At 43.8% G+C, this 19,576-nt stretch overlaps 1 protein-coding gene across 2 annotated transcripts in view; it reads left to right on the top strand.

Annotated features, from left to right (window-relative positions):
* Positions 1-19,576, top strand: part of mettl1 (methyltransferase 1, tRNA methylguanosine) — a 53,586-nt gene that overhangs the window by 13,587 nt on the left and 20,423 nt on the right. For both annotated transcript variants that reach the window (XM_081357056.1, XM_081357057.1), the window contains exon 3: positions 2,372-2,556. In XM_081357056.1, the coding sequence (XP_081213182.1) occupies positions 2,372-2,556 (185 nt within the window). The remainder of the gene's footprint in view (positions 1-2,371; positions 2,557-19,576) is intronic.

Raw genomic sequence — 19,576 nt, 5'->3', positions numbered from 1 at the left:
AGTACAGTCTAGTACAGTACAGTATAGTACAGTAGAGTATAGTACAGTAGAGTACAGTCTAGTATAGTACAGTCTAGTACAGTACAGTATAGTACAGTATAGTATAGTACAGTAGAGTACAGTCTAGTATAGTACAGTCTAGTACAGTACAGTATAGTACAGTAGCGTATAGTACAGTAGAGTACAGTATAGTATAGTACAGTCTAGTACAGTAGAGTACAGTATAGTATAGTATAGTACAGTAGCGTATAGTATAGTACAGTAGAGTATAGTATAGTACAGTCTAGTATAGTGTAGTACAGTAGAGTACACTAGAATATAGTACAGTAGAGTATAGTATAGTACAGTCTAGTATAGTGTAGTACAGTAGAGTACACTAGAATATAGTACAGTAGAGTATAGTATAGTACAGTCTAGTATAGTACAGTATAGTACATAGAGTACACTAGAATATAGTACAGTACAGTCTAGTACAGTAGAGGACAGAAGAGTACAGTAGAGGACAGTAGAGTACAGTAGCGTATAGTATAGTACAGTAGAGTATAGTATAGTACAGTCTAGTATAGTGTAGTACAGTAGAGTACACTAGAATATAGTACAGTAGAGTATAGTATAGTACAGTCTAGTATAGTGTAGTACAGTAGAGTACACTAGAATATAGTACAGTAGAGTATAGTATAGTACAGTCTAGTATAGTACAGTATAGTACATAGAGTACACTAGAATATAGTACAGTACAGTCTAGTACAGTAGAGGACAGAAGAGTACAGTAGAGGACAGAAGAGTACAGTAGTACATATGAAAGCACTATATAAATGCCTCATTCAATATAATGTACAAATTGTTTTCAGCTATTCTCATTTTATAAGTGCATATATCCTCAAATAATTTAGAGAGTATTAATAATTCATATAGTCTTTCTCAACATATAAATGTCATTTTATTGTTTTCTTGTCTTATTTAATATTTAAAAGGCTATCTAATAATAAGACTCATAATAAGGCCAGTATGAAGTATTCATAAAATTATGATTTCTTCCTAGTAAACTGTAACTCGTCAGCGCAGTGAGTGTGTGTGCTGTTCCTCTACTATATCGGGTGTTAGTTCTCAGTGTAGTTTATAAAGCACATGATAGTTTCAGTTTTTGGTTGTGTGATAGATTGCAGTAATCACTGACTCTGATTGGCTGATGCAGTTTGACCTCAGCAGTTAACGTCAGGGTTAGCGTCAGGGTCAGGGTTAGCGTCAGGGTTAGCATCAGGGTTAGCGTCAGGGTCAGGGTTAGCGTCAGGGTCAGGGTTAGCGTCAGGGTCAGGGTTAGCGTCAGGGTCAGGGTTAGCATCAGGGTTAGCGTTAGAGTTAGCGTTAGGGTCAGGGTTAGCGTCAGGGTTAGACGTGAAGCTCTGTTCTGCCATCGCGTCCCTCAAGGTTTCACTGGACACGTTCAGACTGAACCACAAACACTCGAGGAAAAGCCTTTAGTCGCTACGTTCATGATCTGAAAGGTCATGATTGGTCTTCATGCCACCGCTAGCAGAGGGTAAATGTAAAGCTGTGAGCAGATCGGTGTGTAACATCAGCAGCTCTCGGCTAATCTGGAGACCAGAATCAGATCTGAGATCTTCATCTGAGTAATGACTGTAGTCTTTCTAGAGCTAATTACTCTGCTTGCATCATTGATTCTGTCATTTTATTTCTGTGAAGCTGCTTTGAAACAGTCTTTAAATCATGAAAATGTGTTGAATCTTATTCTTGCACAAGAATGAAGCATTTCCGCAGATCTATAATCGTCCCTGAGATCATCTGGGCAAAAATTGGTGATGAATCTCCTTCTTCGGTTTAGAGTTGATTAAGTCTCGCCCATGGGTTGCATTGAACTCGTCTGTGTTCGTTTGTGTGACTGGTAATTAAAACCCTTTCAGGAGCAGGTTAGTAAACTGTCCTTTAACTGAAATAAACTTACTAACCTGTTTGTGTTTGACTTCATCAGTGAATCTAGTGTCTCAGATGTCTGTAATAACTCTGATGAACACGGTCAACATCTGCTGAGCTTATAAGACACTGTGATTTAACTCTTCACGTGTGCCGGCCTCAGCCGCTCTGTTCCCCGTTATCACTCCAGAGTTCTTCTGGGCTTCACCTCACGCTTCTCTCAACATCACTGTGACTGCGGGTCATTCACTGCGGCTCACAGACATTAACATGTTTCCTGTAAAGCTGATTTGTGCTGTGAAAAATGCTATACTGTTAAACATGTCTAAAAATGTTTAATCTGACATGAAAAAGAGTTAACTTTGAAAGCCTGTGCAAGCTGTGTGTGTGATGCACTGGACTGACGAGATGTTAATTGCTGTTAATGTTCCTCTGGTAGTGCGGTTGTCGGAGCTGTTCCCCGACCGGCTGATCCTGGGATTGGAGATTCGGGTGAAAGTGTCGGATTATGTGCAGGACCGCATCCGCTCGCTGCGATCGGCGGAACCGGGCCGGTACCAGAACATCTCCTGCCTGCGCAGCAACGCCATGAAGTACTTGCCCAACTTCTTCACCAAGGGACAGGTAGTGTGTGTGTGTGTGTGTGTGTGTGTGTGTGTTTATCAGTTGATGTGTGTGTGTGACGTTAGTAATGTGTTAATACCCTGAGCACATCTGTGTGTGATCATCCATCAGAGGGAAGCGTTTCCCTCGTTCAGAAACTAATGTCCGTCACTGTTTGAATAAACGCTAAAATGCTCACCAGCGTTGATGTAATGTTTTCCTCTGTGCATCTGTTGATCACTCAGTGACGGCCGTGTTGAGGTGTGTGTGTGTGTGTGTGTTGAAGCGCTTGAAGCTCTCAAATCTAGGCCTAACCCGACCCGTGCCCGCTCTACTGTTGCAGCCATTAAAATAGTTCAGTTTTGTTTTCAATGGCAAAGTATATATGTTTCTTTTCATTTCTTTATTAAGTTAATTTAGACAAATGTGCGGAGCAATTTTTGTTTGTTACAAGCCCTAGGGGCGTAAATAAGTCGGGCCCGTCGGCCTTTACACCTTCATTTATGTAACGCTTTTAAGAATATAGATTGTTTCAAAGCAGCTTTACAGTGATAATAGGAGATTACAGTTACAGAGATTGTTTGGCTTAACAGCAGATCTAGAATAAAGTTATTGTCCAGATAAAGTTAGTTTTGATTGATTCACTTCTGTTGTAAAGATCATTAGTTATTAACTTAGCGGCCGCTAACACGACACCGTTCTAACAGAAAACCCTTAACGCGCTCCGGCCGCTCATCCGCACAACAACAGTGTTTGGTGCTCGAGAACGCAAACCTTGAAACAGGTTCCAAGGTGTAAGCGTTGAGAAAAAAAAAAAGAAAAAGATTATCTCTGCGCAAACTTCAAAAACAAGAATCTGTGAGAACATTGATGGCGTGCACATGTCTATTACGTGGTCAGTCCATAGGTATGCGTGTTTGAATATATATGTGCACAGGCGTGTAGTCCTTTACAAACCAATAGGGGTGTAACGATATTCAAACCGAACCGAAAAACCGCGATACAACAGCCACGGTTCGAACCGCGATACTCTCATGTCGAACCGAACGCCCCCCGCCCCCCGCCCCCCGCTGCCCAACTCTCACTTCACTTTGTCACAAAACTATTTTTTCTTCCTTGACATTTGATTAAATAGTAATTAATGAGTACACTTTTAACAACTAATAAGAGCTGTAGTTTTAATAAATATTATTATAATATTATTTACTAAATAAAGTGCATGTCACGTGATTCGGGTGATCGATCACGCTCGGGAGTTTACATGCGCACTTCAGGATGGCAACTCCGCGCCACGGCATATTGTGATTGAAGACCCTGCGGTCACAACCACGGACTGATATTGATACAGCAGCAGTGCTGATCACGAATCTTGAGAATGATCACCGACACCTGTCATCATCCAATATGATGACATATCACAGCTTTTTTTAATCATTGTTTGATTTGCGAACATAATCCTCTGCCGTCTGGCCGCTTCCGCTTCAAGCCGGACTCGTCTCGCGCTAACGGTAATTTCCTTTCACTGTCCACGTTTTGATTTCGGCAAATCACTTTTGGCGAATGCAAACAACGTGATTATTGTTCATGAGTCCAACATCCAGCCACGCAAGAAAACATGTAATCTACCTGAGGGAATAATATGCTCACAAAACATTTCTGATTATTATTTGTTTAAAACGGTTTTGTCCCCCCCCCCCCAGGATTCTTTGATGAATGTAAAGATCATAAGATATTTATTTGAAATAGAAAGCTTGTGTAACACTATAAATGTACTGTCACTTTTGATTAAAGGTCCCGTTGCATGCGATTCCATGTTTCAAACTTTAGTTAGTGTGTAATGTTGCTGTTAGAGCATAAATAATATCTGTAAAATTATAAAGCTCAAAGTTCAATGCCAAGCGAGATATTTTATTTAACAGAAGTTGACTACAAAAAACGGCTCGATTGGACTACACGCCTCTACATCCTGCATTAGTGACATCACCAGAACCGTTTCTTGACTAAGCTCCGCCCACAGGAATGCTCCCTCAACTCTACTGGCTACTTGCGCACTTCTTATAACTTAGCCTACTGTGTTTACTCAGCTCTTACGGTGATTTTCTGAAGTAAAACTGACGCTTCATCTTTTGTGTGATGTACAATAAACTTTATTAAACTCATCAGTACATGTTTGATCATCATTCAGACAGCAGACTTGTAGGCTATTAATAAATAATGGATACATAGCCTACAAGCAGATGACAAATACGTTATAATAACCGTAATTAAACTACTAAACCATGCCTGTTTCATCTCTATACAGCAATCTGACTCTGTAGGCATTATTGTCCGACTCGAAATGAACGCCGTTACTGAGAGTTTCTGATATTATCATCATTCCGTGAGATGAATTTTTCCTGACAGACTGAGCGCGAGCTCATGAAGCTCCGCCCCCTGTGTCGTCCAGCAGCACCTCATTTGCATTTAAAGGGGACACACTGAAACGGCTCGTTTTTCTGAGCCCCAAAAAATGTCAATTTAAACATGCTGTAAAAAATGATCTGTTGGGTATTTTGAGCTCAAACTTCACATACACACTCTGGGGACATCAGAGACTTATTTTACATCTTGTGAAAAGGGGCGTAGAACGGGACCTTTAATGTAATGCATCTTTGCTGAATAAAAGTAGGCAATTACTTTCTTTAATTACTTTCCCCAAAAAATAATCTTAACCTCAAACTTTTGAACTGTAGGCCTATGTATAATGTTAAAAAAGCTTTCCATTTCAGATAAATGCGGTTATTTTGAATGGTGGTTTGTTTGTAATGTGACATATATTTTTTTGTATGACATTAAAATTATTTTTAGAATTAAATTGTACATAAATAGGTTAAGCAATACAAATGTGTTTGTCTGATAACCTTTTAAACATAGCCTATACTTAACTACAGTTTGCAGACACTGAAATTATGTACATTGTGCGATACAGTAAATATTTTGAGTGTCCCTCATTTTCCTATAAAGAACCACAATTGTCCCGCATTTTACTTTTCTGAAGTTGGCAACCCTACTCAGGTGTGCAGTTTATTTCTGACTAGTCAGTGGAGACATTTAGGCTATTTCATTTTAGTTAACTCAGGTGTGCTAACTGCTCTAAAGAAAACATGAAGCCAATGTATAAAATTAATAAAGTTAAGTTAAATTATTGTTGTTGTTGTTTTTATTAAGTTAAAAGTGAATCTAGTGTTATTATTGCTGGTGGTGCCCTGCCATGAACCCTGCCCCCACAGCAAACAGAACCGAACCGAACCGAACCGTGGCTCCAAAACCGTGATATGAACCGAACCGTGGCATTGGTGTATCGTTACACCCCTACAAACCAACCCTCAACAAATTACTTGTCTGGCCTTTAAAATTTATTATACAAAATTATTTAGCGCTTCCGCGTCGCCATGTGAACCGGAACTATTTTGACAACGTTTATCTGTAGAGAGGTAAAGGGAAGGAGGCCTTCACAGGGGAGACTAGTGACACTTCAGGACTGTGTTGTCGTCGTGTCCAGGCGCAGGTCCTTCATCAGATCTGGAGTGTGTGTGTGTGTGTGTGTGTGTGTGTGTGTCCAGGCGCATGTCCTTCATCAGATCTGGATCCGACAGACTGCGGTAAACCTCGGGATAAACAGAGAGAGTAATATTAGCGTAGACCCCATTCTTCTTATGATGTAACGAGTACATCAGGATTTATGGGAAGTGTTCCTGGTTCCGGCTGACCTAATCTATGCAGCCTAACATTGAATTATAGAAGTCTATAATGTGTTATGTGAATGCTAGGTCAAAGAAATGTGTCTTTAGAACTGAGCTTTGAACTGACAGAGTGTGTCTGCTTCCCGGACAATGTTAGGAAGACTGTTCCAGAGTTTTGGTGCTAAATAGGAGAAGGATCTACCGCCAGCAGTCGATTTAGATATTCTAGGTATTATCAGCTGGCCGGAATTTTGAGATCGCAATAGACGTGAAGGACTATAATGCGTTAAGAGCTCGCTCAAGCACTGCGGAGCTAAACCATTTAGTGCTTTTTAAGTAAGTAGGCATATTTTAAAATGTATACGATGTTTAATAGGGAGCCAGTGCAGTTTTGACAGAACTGGGCTAATATGGTCATACTTCCTGGTTCTGGTAAGAACTCGAGCTGCTGCGTTTTGGACCAGCTGTAGTTTGTTTATTAAGCGTGCAGGGCAACCACCCAGTAGAGCATTACATTAATCTAGCCTTGAGGTCATGAACGAATGGACTAATTGTTCCGCATTTGTCAATGAGAGCATATGGCGTAATTTATATATATTTTTAAGATGGAAGAATGCGGTTTTACAGATACTAGACACGTGACTTTCAAATGAAAGATTGGTATCAAAGAGCACACCCACACACACACACACACACACACACACACACACACTCACACACACACCCAGGTTCCTAACCGACGACGAACACTTAACAGAGCAGCCATCGAGTGTTAGACAGTATTCTAGATTATTACGTGAGGAAGTTTTTTGTCCAATAATTAGAAACTCTGTTTTTTTCAGAATTTAGTAGTAGGAAATTACTAGTCATCCAATTTTTTATATCAGCTGTGCATTCCGTTAATTTAGTGAATTGGTGCGTTTCATCAGGGTGTGAATAAATATAGAGCTGAGTATCATCAGCATAACAGTGAAAGCTACTGCCATGTTTCCTAATGATATCTCCTAATGGTAGCATGTACAGAGTGAACAGCAGCGGTCCTAGTACTGAGCCTTGTGGTACGCCATACTGAACTTGTGATCGATGAGACATCTCTTCATTTACTGCTACAAACTGATAACGGTCAGATAAGTGTGATTTAAACCATGCTAGTGCAATTCCACTAATGCCAACATAATGTTCTAGTCTATTTAAAAGAATGTTGTGGTCGATGGTGTCAAATGCAGCGCTAAGATCGAGTAACACTAATAGAGAGACACAACCACGATCGGATGATACGAGCAAATCATTTGTGACTCTAACGAGAGCAGTCTCAGTACTATGGTACGGTCTAAATCCTGACTGGAAATCCTCACAGATATCATTTCTTTCTGAAAAGGAACACAGTTGTGAGGATACCGCCTTTTCTAGTATCTTTGACAGAAAGGGTAGATTCGAGATCGGCCTGTAATTGACTAATTCTGTAGGATCGAGTTGTGTTTTTTTAACAAGCGGTTTAATCATAGCCAGCTTAAAGGTTGTTGGTACGTATCCTAGAGACAAAGACGAATTAATGATATTAAGAAGAGGATCTATGACCTCTGGGAGCATCTCTTTCAGTAGCTTAGTTGGTATAGGGTCTAACATACATGTTGTAGATTTAGATGATTTAACGAGTTTAGTAAATTCTTCCTCTCCTATAGCAACGAATGAAACGAATTTTTCCTCAGGGAGACTACAATGCACTGCCTGATGTGATACTGTAGTAGATGGTTGCATAGTTATAATTTTCTCCCTGATATTATCAATCTTATAAGTGAAGAAGTTCATAACTTGGAAACTTCTGGACTTGAAGCTTTATTTTTCGTTAGTTTAGCCACTGTTTCAAATAAATACCTAGGGTTTTGTTTATTTTCTTCTAGTAGGGTTGATAAATAAGCAGATCTAGCAGCTTTTAAAGCCTCTCTGTAAGCAATTGAGCTCTCTCTTCTAGAAATGCGGAAAAAAAGTCTAGTTTTGTTTTCTTCCAGTTGCGCTCCATTTTTCTGGCTGCTCTCTTAAGGGCCTGATTGTGCTCATTGTACCATAGCTTTGGACTATTTTCTTTAAGCGCAAAGTAGCAACTGTATGAAGGTAAAAGAGTAGCAAAACTCGAGAGCACGTAGATGTAAATTTGAGAACTTGTACAATAAATATTCGTACTTGTACGTGAACATTTACACTCACAGCTCCAATGTGAAAACCTGTAAAATAAAAATCTGAAGTTGAATGTTGAAATTTGCACTCACAGACAATAGTCACAAACCTGTATTCTGAATTTGAAGCTGCAGACAAGTCTTCACAAATGTGTAAAATGCCATTCACAGAAATACAATGACAGACTCAAACTTGTATTATATATTTGCATTTAGTCTTACATTCACATTCGCAGTACAACCTCAATTAGGCACTTGCAACTTCTCAAATCTGTCACTGCTATTTCAAATTTCGCGTCTTGACTTTTGCTACTCTTCTCGTGATATATTAGGTGCAAAACTAACTTGTGCACTTGAAACTCAGTGGCGACGAGAGAGAAAGGGGGGCGGGAGCGGGGGTGTTCAAAGGAGCCATTTTATTGGTTGGCGCCTAGCCAATGAAATGGGACTTCTATTGTACGCGATGTAGCATTGTTTGCGGATCCAGATGAAGAATAACTGTAATCATAGTGGCTGGGTCACAGCAGCTGTTAGTTTACATCGAGCCCTCCTGATAAAAACTGTCACACTGGAAAGTAGAAAAGTTCTCAATTTCTCTGAAGTGTTTTATTACCTCATCAGCTCTTTGAATCAATGACGATGTGTTGAAGCATTATTAAACTTTTTGCGTTCTTTTGCTTGTGGCTTTTCAAAAGCAAAAGCTCATCTATCCAATGCTTTTATCTCAGACAGAGAAACTACAGACTGCATCACAAAATGAGACACTAAATACAAGCTGAAGTCCTGATTTATAATGGACATCATCTGACTAAATCCCTGTACCTACAGAACGACTCAGGATCGACTCAGACTCAAATCGAGTCCCTGAAGACGTTCTCATGATCTCGCTCTGCCTCAGCTTGTCTTCTGTACGGTGGTCTATTTTAACTCTGGAACAGGAATAATCCATAAACACACTCTAAGGCATAGACTCGTATACTTCAAGGACCCAATACTGAAGCAGAAAATGTTTTATAATGTCTAGTGCAGAGAGGACTGTCTGGACTTGTAGATCAGGGAAGTAAAGCTGTATAGTTCAGCGAGAGAGAAGGTTTGTTCCCATCGTCTGCCAGCATCTTAAAACCCAGTGGAACTCCTTCAGGACACCAGCATTTGAAGTTAGGGCTCAAAAGAGGCACTGAAACTTGACAGACCCCAAACCAACTCTTTATGAAACATTTACGGCTTCTAATCTTTCTTAATTAACTTTTGTCAAATCATGTGAAAACAAAGATGGCATTTTCCAGACCTTTGCACTTGCGTTTAAACTAGGATTTTTCCTTTTCTTTAGTTTGGATAGTACTCTTATTTGGCATTTCTATCTCCAGTTTGACTGATTCTGATTCTGATGTAAATCTCAATCTCATCCAAAGGACTAAAACACCTGTGCAGACGTCAGTACTGTAGTAGAGTGTTATTACAGGAACTTTAAGTGAGCATCTCTTCTTGTTGAACAGCCCAATACTTCTGACTCTCGTCTGGCATTTATTTGATCATATTAATCAAACTTTCTTCCAGCTTCTCAGTAAGCATCTACTCCGTTCAAGCATGTTCTGTTAAAATTAGTTAAATGAGATGTTCAGTTCCTTAAAATGCTTTGTGCCATCTATTTCTAGCCTTAAGTAGTAATTTAGTAGAAAATGCTAAGTTTATATCTTTATAAATAAAATAGCTAAGTTGTAAATAAATAGAAGATTATTTAAGTATATCTTTAGGCCAGTTGTTCCTGCGGCGACAGACACACACTGCAGTACGTCACTTCAAACACACATTCAACATGTTCAGTCGGCGAAAACACAAGACACGGATCTGACAAAACCGACGGTGTCTGTTGCCGTCAGTCGGTGCCTTTACAAGAAAACATTTCAGTCTTTCTACTTAAGAATTTTACATTGGATTCATGGTCTCAGGGATGTGAATAACACCATCAGCACACCTGAACATGACAAGAGCATGAACTGCATCAGACTGAAATGATGTTTCAGCTCTGGAGGGCTTTTGGCATGAAACCCCAAAGTGAACACAGTCTATTTACAGCGCCGTCTTTTTGCTTTCTTTTAATAAAACCTTAATTAAAGTGGTGTGTTTTCCAGCTGGTGAAGACAGCCTGAGGCCTGCTGATCCCAGTAATTATCCCATTTTCTCTGTCTTCATTTATTTGTCTAATAAAAGCTAGTGTGCAGACATATTGCAGTATTAGCCGCTGATGTGAAGGGAATGACTGTGCGATGGCAGTGTGAGGTGGTCCTGGTGTAGAAAAAAAGCTCATGAAGGGGGAATTCCAGACGGTAACGTGCAGAAACGCTGACGGCGGCTCAGATTCATGAACTAATTCTGCCCTCCGTCACTATGAGGCGAGATCTATGAGAAGAGATCTATGAGCTGAGGCCTATGAGGCGAGATCTATGAGGTAGAGATGCGCGGTTGGCGGTTACAGCCACGGACTCCGCGGTTAAACCGCGGATCGGGCGGATGACGTGACGAAAAATAATATTTTAATTAAATTCGGGCGGGTGGCGGGCGGTTGAACCAATCAAATGAAAAATATATGTATATACCAATCAGCAGATGGCAGGCGGGTGCGGTTTTGAAAATTGGTCAAAAACGTTGGTGCGGATGGATGAGTTTTGTGATGCGGTTGCGGATGAAATAATAACCCATCCGCGCATCTCTACTATGAGGAGAGATCTATGAGCTGAGGCCTATGAGGCGAGATCTATGACGAGAGATCTATGAGGCGAGGCCTATGAGGAGAGATCTATGAGGCGAGATATATGAGGCGAAATCTATGAGACGAGATCTATGAGGAGAGATCTGTGAGGCGAGATCTATGAGGAGAGATCTATGAGGCGAGATATATGAGGCGAAATCTATAAGACGAGATCTATGAGGAGAGATCTGTGAGGCGAGATCTATGAGGAGAGATCTATGAGGAGAGATCTGTGAGGTGAGATCTATGAGGCGAGATCTATGAGGCGAAATCTATGAGGCGAGGCCTATGAGGAGAGATCTATGAGGCAAGATATATGAGGCGAAATCTATGAGACGAGATCTATGAGGAGAGATCTGTGAGGCGAGATCTATGAGGCGAGATCAATGAGGAGAGATCTGTTTTATTAATTAAATCCATCACACGTATCAGGAATGGCATCACTATGACGTATCAAGAATGACATCACTATGATGTATCAGGTATGACATCACTATGACGTATCAGGTATGACATCACTATGATGTATCAGGTATGACATCACTATGACGTATCAGGTATGACATCACTATGATGTATCAGGTATGACATCACTATGACGTATCAGGTATGACGTATCAGGTATGACATCACTATGACGTATCAGGTATGACATCACTATGACGTACAGTGAGGAAAATAAGTATTTGAACACCCTGCTATTTTGCAAGTTCTCCCACTTGGAAATCATGGAGGGGTCTGAAATTGTCATCGTAGGTGCATGTCCACCTGGAGAGACATAATCTAAAAAAAAAAATCCAGAAATCACAATATATGATTTTTTAACTATTGATTTGTATGATACAGCTGCAAATAAGTATTTGAACACCTGTCTATCAGCTAGAATTCTGACCCTCAAAGACCTGTTAGTCTGCCTTTAAAATGTCCACCTCCACTCCATTTATTATCCTAAATTAGATGCACCTGTTTGAGGTCGTTAGCTGCATAAAGACACTTGTCCACCCCATACAATCAGTAAGAATCCAACTACTAACATGGCCAAGACCAAAGAGCTGTCCAAAGACACTAGAGACAAAATTGTACACCTCCACAAGGCTGGAAAGGGCTACGGGGAAATTGCCAAGCAGCTTGGTGAAAAAAGGTCCACTGTTGGAGCAATCATTAGAAAATGGAAGAAGCTAAACATGACTGTCAATCTCCCTCGGACTGGGGCTCCATGCAAGATCTCACCTCGTGGGGTCTCAATGATCCTAAGAAAGGTGAGAAATCAGCCCAGAACTACACGGGAGGAGCTGGTCAATGACCTGAAAAGAGCTGGGACCACCGTTTCCAAGGTTACTGTTGGTTATACACTAAGACGTCATGGTTTGAAATCATGCATGGCACGGAAGGTTCCCCTGCTTAAACCAGCACATGTCAAGGCCCGTCTTAAGTTTGCCCATGACCATTTGGATGATCCAGAGGAGTCATGGGAGAAAGTCATGTGGTCAGATGAGACCAAAATAGAACTTTTTGGTCATAATTCCACTAAACGTGTTTGGAGGAAGAAGAATGATGAGTACCATCCCAAGAACACCATCCCTACTGTGAAGCATGGGGGTGGTAGCATCATGCTTTGGGGGTGTTTTTCTGCACATGGGACAGGGCGACTGCACTGTATTAAGGAGAGGATGACCGGGGCCATGTATTGGGAGATTTTGGGGAACAACCTCCTTCCCTCAGTTAGAGAATTGAAGATGGGTCGAGGCTGGGTCTTCCAACATGACAATGACCCGAAGCACACAGCCAGGATAACCAAGGAGTGGCTCTGTAAGAAGCATATCAAAGTACTGGCGTGGCCTAGCCAGTCTCCAGACCTAAACCCAATAGAGAATCTTTGGAGGGAGCTCAAACTCCGTGTTTCTCAGCGACAGCCCAGAAACCTGACTGATCTAGAGAAGATCTGTGTGGAGGAGTGGGCCAAAATCCCTCCTGCAGTGTGTGCAAACCTGGTGAAAAACTACAGGAAACGTTTGACCTCTGTAATTGCAAACAAAGGCTACTGTACCAAATATTAACATTGATTTTCTCAGGTGTTCAAATACTTATTTGCAGCTGTATCATACAAATAAATAGTTAAAAAATCATACATTGTGATTTCTGGATTTTTTTTTTTTTTAGATTATGTCTCTCACAGTGGACATGCACCTACGATGACAATTTCAGACCCCTCCATGATTTCTAAGTGGGAGAACTTGCAAAATAGCAGGGTGTTCAAATACTTATTTTCCTCACTGTATCAGGTATGACATCACTATGATGTATCAGGTATGACATCACTATGACGTATCAGGTATGACATCACTATGACGTATCAGGTATGACATCACTATGATGTATCAGGTATGACATCACTATGACGTATCAGGTATGACATCACTATGACTTATCAGGTATGACATCACTATGATGTATCAGGTATGACATCAGTTGCATTCTAGCACTTCCGGTCCCGTCGTCCCGAACTCAGAGGGTTTTTTGAGTAGGGTTTTGGGTAAATGGCTGAAATAAGGTCTGTGACGAACACAAGCTCAAGACACTTTCACCTTTTATTCTACGACATAAAATACATCAGTATTACCCAGTCGTGATTATTTGAAGCTGTTACGTGTCTTGAAAAAGGCGGATGCTAACAAGATTCTAAAAGGGATGAGTCTGTCGAGGAGATTAAACATCATCAGCCGAACAGATAAACTCAGTTCGCTTTTACAGCCGAGTTACGCTTATAATCCTGCTCTTATAAACTATTATAACTCAAACAGTCTGGGAAAATGTGTTTAAATAAAGACTGAAAGAGTTGTTGAAGCTCACTGATGGTGACGTTGAAGTCATGTGACTGTGGTGTAGTTTGTTTATAGCCTAGCTTTAGCTTTTTACTTCTAAGGACTGCATTTAGGTTTCAATAAAGGGTTGACCACCCTTTGCAGCAATAACAGCTTCAACTCTTCTGGGAAGACTTTCCACAATGCTTAGGAGTGTGTTTATGGGAATCTTTGACCATTCTTCTTTAAGCGCATTTGTGAGGTCCGGCTCTGATGTTGGACGAGAAGGTCTGGCTCTCAGTCTCCGCTCTAATTCATCCCAAAGCTGTTCTATGGGTTGAGCTCAGGACTCTGTGCAGGAGTCCAGTTCCTCCACACAAAACTCCTCATCCATGTCTTTATGGACCTGCTTTGTGCACTGGAGCGCAGTCATGCTGGAACTTGAACATCCCCAAACTCTTCCAACAAATTTGGGAGCATGATATTGTCTTGGTATGCTGAAGCATTAAGAGTTCCATTAAGAGCATTAAGGTACACACCACTGCATCCCACGCTTTACACCACTGCACCCCACGCCTTACACCACTGCATCCCACGCTTTACACCACTGCATCCCACGCTTTACTCCACTGCATCACACGCTTTACACCACTGCATCCCACGCTTTATCCCACTGCATCCCACGCTTTACTCCACTGCACCCCACGCTTTACACCACTGCATCACACGCTTTACTCCACTGCATCCCACGCTTTACTCCACTGCATCCCACGCTTTACACCACTGCATCCCACGCCTTACACCACTGCATCCCATGCTTTACACCACTGCATCCCACGCCTTACACCACTGCATCCCACGCTTTACACCACTGCATCCCTCGCTTTACACCACTGCATCTCACGCTTTACTCCACTGCATCCCACGCTTTACTCCACTGCATCCCACGCTTTACACCACTGCACCCCACGCTTTACTCCACTGCATCCCACGCTTTACTCCACTGCACCCCACGCTTTACTCCACTGCATCCCACGCTTTACTCCACTGCACCCCACGCTTTACACCACTGCACCCCACGCTTTACACCACTGCACCCCACGCTTTACTCCACTGCACCCCACGCTTTACACCACTGCATCCCACGCTTTACTCCACTGCACCCCACGCTTTACACCACTGCACCCCACGCTTTACTCCACTGCATCTCACGCTTTACTCCACTGCATCCCACGCTTTACACCACTGCATCCCACGCTTTACACCACTGCATCCCACGCTTTACACCACTGCATCCCACGCTTTACTCCACTGCATCTCACGCTTTACTCCACTGCACCACACGCTTTACTCCACTGCATCTCACGCTTTACTCCACTGCACCACACGCTTTACTCCACTGCATCCCACGCTTTACTCCACTGCACCCCACGCTTTACACCAGTGCATCACACGCTTTACACCACTGCATCACACGCTTTACTCCACTGCATCTCACGCTTTACTCCACTGCATCTCACGCTTTACTCCACTGCATCCCACGCTTTACTCCACTGCATCCCACGCTTTACACCACTGCATCACACGCTTTACTCCACTGCATCCCACGCTTTACACCACTGCATCCCACGCTTTACTCCACTGCATCTCACGCTTTTCTCCACTGCATCACACGCTTTACTCCACTGCATCTCACGCTTTACTCCACTGCATCTCACGCTTTACTCCACTGCATCCCACGCTTTACACCACTGCATCTCACGCTTTACACCACTGCATCCCACGCTTTACACCACTGCATCACACGCTTTACACCACTGCATCACACGCTTTACTCCACTGCATCCCACGCTTTACACCACTGCATCCCACGCTTTACACCACTGCATCACACGCTTTACACCACTGCATCCCACGCTTTACACCACTGCATCACACGCTTTACTCCACTGCATCTCACGCTTTACTCCACTGCATCTCACTCTTTACACCACTGCATCTCACTCTTTACACCACTGCATCACACGCTTTACACCACTGCATCCCACGCTTTACACCACTGCATCCCACGCTTTACTCCACTGCATCCCACGCTTTACACCACTGCATCACACGCTTTACACCACTGCATCCCACGCTTTACACCACTGCATCACACGCTTTACACCACTGCATCCCACGCCTTACACCACTGCATCCCACGCTTTACACCACTGCATCCCTCGCTTTACTCCACTGCATCTCACGCTTTACTCCACTGCATCCCACGCTTTACACCACTGCATCTCACGCTTTACTCCACTGCATCTCACTCTTTACACCACTGCATCACACGCTTTACACCACTGCATCCCACGCTTTACACCACTGCATCACACGCTTTACACCACTGCATCCCACGCTTTACACCACTGCATCCCACGCTTTACTCCACTGCATCACACGCTTTACTCCACTGCATCTCACGCTTTACTCCACTGCATCTCACTCTTTACACCACTGCATCACACGCTTTACACCACTGCATCCCACGCTTTACTCCACTGCATCCCACGCTTTACACCACTGCATCACACGCTTTACACCACTTTATCCCACGCTTTACACCACTGCATCCCACGCTTTACACCACTGCATCACACGCTTTACTCCACTGCATCTCACTCTTTACACCACTGCATCACACGCTTTACACCACTGCATCCCACGCTTTACACCACTGCATCCCACGCTTTACACCACTGCATCTCACGCTTTACTCCACTGCATCTCACTCTTTACACCACTGCATCACACGCTTTACACCACTGCATCCCACGCTTTACACCACTGCATCACACGCTTTACACCACTGCATCCCACGCTTTACACCACTGCATCCCACGCTTTACTCCACTGCATCACACGCTTTACTCCACTGCATCTCACGCTTTACTCCACTGCATCTCACTCTTTACACCACTGCATCACACTCTTTACACCACTGCATCCCACGCTTTACTCCACTGCATCCCACGCTTTACACCACTGCATCACACGCTTTACACCACTGCATCCCACGCTTTACACCACTGCATCCCACGCTTTACACCACTGCATCACACGCTTTACACCACTGCATCCCACGCTTTACACCACTGCATCACACGCTTTACTCCACTGCATCTCACGCTTTACTCCACTGCATCTCACGCTTTACACCACTGCATCACACGCTTTACACCACTGCATCCCACGCTTTACACCACTGCATCCCACGCTTTACACCACTGCATCACACGCTTTACTCCACTGCATCTCACGCTTTACTCCACTGCATCCCACGCTTTACACCACTGCATCCCATGCTTTACTCCACTGCATCTCACTCTTTACACCACTGCATCCCACGCTTTACACCACTGCATCACACGCTTTACTCCACTGCATCACACGCTTTACACCACTGCATCACACGCTTTACACCACTGCATCACACGCTTTACACCACTGCATCACACGCTTTACTCCACTGCATCACACGCTTTACACCACTGCATCACACGCTTTACACCACTGCATCCCACGCTTTACACCACTGCATCCCACGCTTTACACCACTGCATCACACGCTTTACTCCACTGCATCTCACGCTTTACTCCACTGCATCCCACGCTTTACACCACTGCATCTCACTCTTTACACCACTGCATCACACGCTTTACACCACTGCATCCCACGCTTTACACCACTGCATCCCACGCTTTACACCACTGCATCACACGCTTTACTCCACTGCATCTCACGCTTTACTCCACTGCATCTCACGCTTTACTCCACTGCATCTCACTCTTTACACCACTGCATCTCACTCTTTACACCACTGCATCCCACGCTTTACACCACTGCATCCCACGCTTTACTCCACTGCATCCCACGCTTTACACCACTGCATCCCACGCTTTACTCCACTGCATCCCACGCTTTACACCACTGCATCCCACGCTTTACTCCACTGCATCTCACTCTTTACACCACTGCATCCCACGCTTTACACCACTGCATCACACGCTTTACTCCACTGCATCACACGCTTTACACCACTGCATCACACGCTTTACACCACTGCATCCCATGCTTTACACCACTGCATCCCACGCTTTACTCCACTGCACCCCACGCTTTACTCCACTGCATCCCACGCTTTACTCCACTGCACCCCACGCTTTACACCACTGCACCCCACGCTTTACACCACTGCACCCCACGCTTTACTCCACTGCACCCCACGCTTTACACCACTGCATCCCACGCTTTACTCCACTGCACCCCACGCTTTACACCACTGCACCCCACGCTTTACTCCACTGCATCTCACGCTTTACTCCACTGCATCCCACGCTTTACACCACTGCATCCCACGCTTTACACCACTGCATCCCACGCTTTACACCACTGCATCCCACGCTTTACTCCACTGCATCTCACGCTTTACTCCACTGCACCACACGCTTTACTCCACTGCATCTCACGCTTTACTCCACTGCACCACACGCTTTACTCCACTGCATCCCACGCTTTACTCCACTGCACCCCACGCTTTACACCAGTGCATCACACGCTTTACACCACTGCATCACACGCTTTACTCCACTGCATCTCACGCTTTACTCCACTGCATCTCACGCTTTACTCCACTGCATCCCACGCTTTACTCCACTGCATCCCACGCTTTACACCACTGCATCACACGCTTTACTCCACTGCATCCCACGCTTTACACCACTGCATCCCACGCTTTACTCCACTGCATCTCACGCTTTACTCCACTGCATCACACGCTTTACTCCACTGCATCTCACGCTTTACTCCACTGCATCTCACGCTTTACTCCACTGCATCCCACGCTTTACACCACTGCATCTCACGCTTTACACCACTGCATCCCACGCTTTACTCCACTGCATCCCACGCTTTACACCACTGCACCCCACGCTTTACTCCACTGCACCCCACGCTTTACACCACTGCATCCCACGCTTTACACCACTGCATCACACGCTTTACACCACTGCATCCCACGCTTTACACCACTGCATCACACGCTTTACACCACTGCATCCCACGCTTTACACCACTGCATCACACGCTTTACTCCACTGCATCCCACGCTTTACACCACTGCATCCCACGCTTTACACCACTGCATCACACGCTTTACACCACTGCATCCCACGCTTTACACCACTGCATCCCACGCTTTACACCACTGCATCCCACGCTTTACACCACTGCATCCCACGCTTTACACCACTGCATCACACGCTTTACACCACTGCATCCCACGCTTTACACCACTGCATCACACGCTTTACACCACTGCATCCCACGCTTTACACCACTGCATCACACGCTTTACACCACTGCATCCCACGCTTTACACCACTGCATCCCACGCTTTACTCCACTGCATCACACGCTTTACTCCACTGCATCTCACGCTTTACTCCACTGCATCTCACTCTTTACACCACTGCATCACACTCTTTACACCACTGCATCCCACGCTTTACTCCACTGCATCCCACGCTTTACACCACTGCATCACACGCTTT

Source organism: Scardinius erythrophthalmus (assembly GCF_964197995.2).
Source record: "Scardinius erythrophthalmus genome assembly, chromosome: 25".
In the NCBI taxonomy this organism is placed as follows: domain Eukaryota; kingdom Metazoa; phylum Chordata; class Actinopteri; order Cypriniformes; family Leuciscidae; genus Scardinius; species Scardinius erythrophthalmus.
The sequence above is the reverse complement of the archived record's forward strand: the minus strand, read 5'-3'. Positions and strand labels throughout refer to the sequence as shown.